Source organism: Balaenoptera ricei, chromosome 17 (assembly GCF_028023285.1).
Source record: "Balaenoptera ricei isolate mBalRic1 chromosome 17, mBalRic1.hap2, whole genome shotgun sequence".
NCBI lineage: Eukaryota > Metazoa > Chordata > Mammalia > Artiodactyla > Balaenopteridae > Balaenoptera > Balaenoptera ricei.
Genome location: NC_082655.1, coordinates 11,069,168 through 11,075,158, shown reverse-complemented (window position 1 = coordinate 11,075,158; position 5,991 = coordinate 11,069,168). Strand labels below are relative to the sequence as shown.

At 50.2% G+C, this 5,991-nt stretch overlaps 1 protein-coding gene across 1 annotated transcript; it reads left to right on the top strand.

Moving 5' to 3' along the window:
- Positions 1 to 237: 237 nt before the first annotated feature.
- Positions 238 to 3,764, top strand: GSDMC (gasdermin C). Its single transcript, XM_059902397.1, has 7 exons — positions 238 to 241; positions 484 to 513; positions 806 to 832; positions 1,669 to 1,799; positions 2,121 to 2,250; positions 2,708 to 2,781; positions 3,468 to 3,764. Exons 1-7 carry the CDS (start codon positions 238 to 240, stop codon positions 3,762 to 3,764), a joined length of 693 nt encoding a protein of 230 aa, XP_059758380.1.
- The last annotated feature ends 2,227 nt before the right edge of the window (positions 3,765 to 5,991 follow it).

Below are 5,991 nucleotides of genomic sequence, written 5' to 3'. Positions count from 1 at the left end.
CAGAGGGAAACTAACCTCCTCCTCCACAGCCTGCCAATCACTTCTGTCTTTTACAAGCCATAGACTCTTGGGGCCACAGAGGAAGCCACCTTTCTCCTTTGAATACCGGTGTGTGTGTGTGTGTGTCTGTGCGCGCGCGTGTGTGCATGTGTGTGTGTCTTGGGGGAGTGGAGGTTAACTCTTGGTGAGTGAGTCCTTCTATTTATCTTTCCAGAAGAGCATCAGCTGCAATCAGTGATGGGTGAGTGGGTGATTTTACAGCCAGGAAAGTGGGATCTGATCCCTCCCTGAGGCCTCTTGTCACAACCAGAATGCCACGTGATTGCCTCTGCTGTCCTTACCCAATTCGCTGGGTCTGGCCCCCTGGGAGGGAAGGGGTAGATAGAAAGGGGACAGGGGTCAGGGAAGTAGGGGGCAGAAGGTCAGAGGAACCGAGTGCCTTCAGAGACTAACTCTTGGGTAAGGATTTAATTTCTCTTCTAGGCACCATGAGAGGTCCCATCCTCCCAATGGGTGAGTGTGTGTTTCCTGGGATGGGGGATGGGTCCTAATGGCACATATACATCTGGAGAGCAGGGCAGATGGCCCCTGCCTTTGCCACCGCTGCCCCGGGGCCTGGCCCTAGTTTCCGTGGAATGGGAGGGGTTCCACACGGCCAAGGAGGGGGAGGGACAGATGGGGATGGGGGCAGGAAGAGGTTAAGCAAAAGGGAGAAGGCGTTAGGAGGGCAGGACTCTCCAAAATGTCTCAAAAGTAAAGTTGGGGAATGAGAAATGGAGATGATCACTTGTGACTCTCTTTCCAGGAAGAATACAGGAACCCACTGGCCAAGGTCAGTGTTTATTAAGAGGGAAGCTGGGACTTCCTGGGTGGGAGACTGCAAAGCCAACTACCCAAAAAGTGGCTTGCACGCAACTTACAAAACTGAGCTCTACTTCCAAATCGACGCTTCGTTCAGCCCCATTCATTCATTCATTCATTCGTGCATGCACGCAACAAACACTTGTTGAAGACTTATTGGGCAACAGGCACTATTCTGAGCAGTGGGGATACGGCCGTGGACCAAACAGAAATATCTGCCTCACTGGACCTCTCCCTCTCAGCAGGTCAGCTGGAGGCCACCTGAAGTCTCCTAGGAGAAGCAGAGAACCCCCAACTCCATTCCTTGCTAATTTTGCGTGGTCATAGACGATACAGGCAGAATTACATGATAAGGAGGGTAGTTCATGTGTGCCAAGTACTCCCCCCAAGCATTTTACATACATGAACTCATTTAATCCTCATAACCTTCCCACTAAACAGATGTGGAAACTGAGCCCAGAGCACCTAAGATTCTCATCTCTAGAGCCCAGCGCTAGAATCCACGTTATTCTAGACGTGTCCCAAAAAAGAGCACTTGGTCATTTTCTTCCACTTCCCACGACCTCTTTCCAGAATCTCCTTCTCTCCTCCCTGCCTTCTACCCACCCGGGTCCCTTCGCAGCACTAGGATTGCCCATCTATTTAGCCTATTATGATAGCTCCATCCCCAGAGCTCAAACATGCCACCTGCAGAGATGTTTTTGGTTGGTAGATAAATGAGATGGAGGTGCCTGACTTATCACACCACGGACGTTCTAATCAGAGAACTGTCTCCATTTTCTGGTTGATGTTGATGCCTGAGGACAGATTTCAAGCACCTACAAAAGGAGGTTTCCAGGGAAATGGCCCAGGTCCCAAAGGACATTCAGGATGCTATTCTCCATAATATCCTGGCCAGGCTCAAGGACCGAGAGGCTCTGCAGGACCTCATGGACATGGCAGGGGGGTCCTACTCTACCTAAGGCTGATCAAAGTTGTGAAGGGGCAGGTTTAGGAGATAGACTGCCAAGATACATGGGGAAGGAGGGCTGCAGAAGGGGGTCCCAAACGCTTTTCCAGGCAAAATGACCAGGTCCAGGGCATGCAGCCCACATGCTGAAGCTGCTTGGAATCTGGGGGGAGGTGAAGATCCCACCCCCTCCCACCTTGGTTAATCACTTGTAGACTCAAAAGATACTGGCAAAACTGCAAAACAACATCACTATTGCTATTACAATTATTGCTGTTGTTGTATTACTAATAATACCGGTTTTCTAAAGTTGGATCGGGGCCTCTTGGATCATCTGGACGGCTTTGGTGGCACCTTCCTAAGTGAGATGCAAGAGGACTCAAGAAATCTATGGCTCAAGTTAAGACTGCACATCATTTACCCCCTTAAAGCCATATTGGGTAAGAGTGATTTGAGGGAAATATGGGAACGTCACAAATTTGGCCTCTAGACCCAAAAAGAACGGGGTTAGATGCCACCCACCTCTCTAAAACCCTTCTAATACCATGGTCTTCATCTCACATCACACCTCTCTCCAAGGTCAGGAGAAGTCAGTGAGATAAATTCACCATATGATACAGAACCAGCCCGGGATCTAGAAAGACCAGCCCAAGTTCATCCAACCTATCATTGGGTGTGGATGATTCCAGGCTCCAGCCTAGAATCCCACCCCCTGGACCATGTTATGTAGCATCCTGGAGACCCTCCCAAGAGCAGGAGGGAACTTGACTTTCAAGTCGAACGGGCTTTATTCCTCTGCCTTCGGGTTCCCCCCTCATGGGGTCTCCTAGTTCACAGTAGGGAAGAAAAATCTGACTCCTCATCACTCTCTCTCCCCAAATGTCCCCTCGTTCCCAGTGCTGAGTGACACCCAACATGAGCTACAGGCCTGGTCCATGGAGAAGAGGATCCTGCTCCAGCAGCGGGAGCTGGTAAGAAATCAATCCCCAGGGGCCAGCCTCCAGGGATGGGGGTGAGGGGACCAGGGATAAGAATGATCCTGAGGAAAGAGAGGTGACATAAGATTCTGCTGAGAGGGGAGAAAGGATCCCGTGTGGCCACCGGGAATTCTCCAGCTGCCTCTCCCTCTGGGGAGCAAGGCCGGTGGGTGTGAGTCTACCTCAGGGGGGTCTCCGTCTCCATGGCAACCCCAGCAGAGGGCGCCCACAGCTCTAAAAGAGCCACATAGGAATACAAGTGTGGGGGGCTCAGGGGATCTGAAACACCTCTGCTTTTCTCACACAGTTACCATTTGCAAATTGCTCTTTCTCTCTCCACATACATGTATACGTGAGTACATATGTGTGCACAGACGTATGCACACACACACACACATTGCACACACGTACACATACACATGTAATTCCAGATACCACTATTCTGCAAGGTCAATGTTAGTATCACCATTTAGCAGCTGAAGAACCAAAGCGCAACAATTTCCAATAACATATCCAAGATCACACTGATCACAGGACAGGACAGGACGAGACTCCTGGTCCCCTTGACTCCATGACTTTGCCTCTTCCATGACCCGGTGAGGCCCCTGGCTCTCGGGACAGAAGGTTTTGTCTCCCGATCTCAAAGGCTGACCTGCAACACCCGACCTCATTTCTTCCAGGTGAAGAGCATCCTGGAGCCCAACTTCAAGTACCCTTGGAACATCCCCTTCACCCTGGACCCCAAGCTCCTCACCACGCTGCAGGAAGAGGGGGTGGCCGTCACCTTCAGCCTGCTGGAGGAGCACAGCCTGAGGGTGGCTCCCGACAGCCCCGAGGGGACCTGGGACCTGGAGGCCGGGAAGCCCTTGTTCGCCCTCTACGGGTCCCTCTCAGCGCTGCAGCAGCTGCCGAGGCCTGAGCCCTCCCGGGGGCGCTCAGTCCAGAGAGGCCTGGCCACACCCTCATCTGCGCGGTGAGCATCCTTTGTGCTCAGGGAGCCTGGGGCCATGCTTCTCTGCCTCTCCAGTTTGGGCGGACAGGGACCAACAAAGACTCGAGGGAACATTCTGGGGTGACGGAGACACTCTGTATCTTGTAAAAGGTTTACGCATTTGTCAAAACTCAGCAAAGAGCATCTAAAGATGTGAGCACTTTACTGCATGTTAATTTTACTTCAAAGCAATTACACAAATATTGAACTCTCGTTAATATGCACTCTGAATTGTACTGGGTAAAGTGTACTGATGTCTGTAACTTACTTTGAAATGTATCAGAAAATAAGGTGAATTGATGGATGGATAAATATGTGATCAAGGAAATGTGGTGAAATATTTAAAACAGGAGTTCTTTTTTATTCTTGAAATGTTTTTGTATGTCTGGAATTGTTTCAAAATAAAAATTACCCCCCACACACACACAATTATATCTGTGTGTCCATCAGTCATCCTGTGAGTTTTCCTGACTGTGCCTTCTGAGCTGTGGATTAGGTTCTTCATCATTTAAGGAAGATTCACTCATATCATTAAACACGTTATACATTCTGTTTGTTGAATTCTCTGTTTCAGTCACCAAATGTCCTTTGGGTCCTCTAAATACATTTTATCTTGTCTAATTGCTCTAATCTCTCCTTTTTCCCTTTGCTTTCTCTGAGATCATAGCAGGTCTTTCCTTGATGTCTGTGATTTCAACCCTCAACTGCAATGATCATTCTATCGCTTTTCTAATTTATTAGTTCAGAAATTGTCATTCTGATATTCAATTTGTTTCCTCAGCTTTGCAATCTCCCTTTTCACTTAATTCTGTTGTTTCATCTTCTCATCTTTGAGGTTTTGCTTTATTGAGATGATTTTGCTTCGATACAAAATAATTAGGATAACGTGTGCTTTTCTTTTTTTTTAATTTATTTATTTATTTTTGGCTGCATTGGGTTTTCACTGCTGCGCGCAGGCTTTCTCTAGTTGCAGCAAGGGGGGCTACTCTTCGTTGGGGTGCACAGGCCTCTCATTGCCGTGGCTTCTCTTGTTGCGGAACACGGGCTCTAGGTGTGCAGGCTTCAGTAGTTGTTGCGCGCAGGCTCTAGAGTGCAGGCTTCAGTAGTTGTGGTACACAGGCTTAGTTGCTCCATGGCATGTGGGATCTTCCCGGATCAGGGCTCGAACCCGTGTCCCCTGCATTGGCAGGTGGATCCCTAACCACTGCGCCACCAGGGAAGTCCCGGTGTGCTTTTCTTTAACCTAACTTTTCTACCTGAATGGATTCTTCCACTGTCTTTTTTCCCTATAGTGTTTGCACAGATGCCGTGTCACCCTTTTTTTATTCATCTTGCTCGTCCCCAGCCTGAGTGGCTCTGTCCAAACCCTCTATCTGCACAAAGGCGGCAGGGTAGTAAATGTTCCTTTCTTCCCCACCACCAGAACTGAGACCTGTTTCTCTGCTGCTGCAAATTATTGTTTGGAGCCTGTTCCTACTGGCTACGGTCATGGCATGAAAAAGGAGAGGACTTCCCTGGGCTCTGAGGAGTCCTGGACGGCTGGCCTGGGCTCCGTCCTGTCTTGCATGGATTGGCTAAATGCCCCGGGCTTGGGTTCCCTCACCTCAGCAGAGGCATTTGCCTCTCTCTCCGCACAGAACACCTCTCTGCGTCTTCAGAGAGGTCAGTGTGTGGGGGGGGAGGGGCTCAGGGGCCTTAGCTTCCTTGAGAGCATTCACCTGGCTTCCCTGCGGGAAAAGAGGTGAGTCAGCACCTGGGCAAGACACTCCATCGCTGAGAACCGGCTACAGGCGTGGCTATCACTTTTCATTAATACAGCTCTGCTTCCCCCAAACACTTGCTTGTGGTCAGTGTCGCCCCTCTTCCCAGAAGCCATGCCCAGACTTGCCCTCCTCCAATCCAGTTTCTCCCCTCCCCACAACGTCTCAGCCAAGCAGACGAGGGGGAGAAGATTTATTTTTAAAAACTCTCGGGACTTCCCTGGCGGTCCAGTGGTTAAGAATCCGCCTTCCAATGCAGGGGGCACGGGTTCGATCCCTGGTCGGGGAACTAAGATCCCACATGCTGCGGAGCAACTAAGCCCGTGAGCCACAACTAGAGAGCCCGCATGCCGCAACTACAGGGCCCACGCGCTCTGGAGCCCACACACCACAACTAGAGAGAATCCCATGTGCCGCAACGAAAGATCCTGCATGCCTCAACGAAGATCCCGT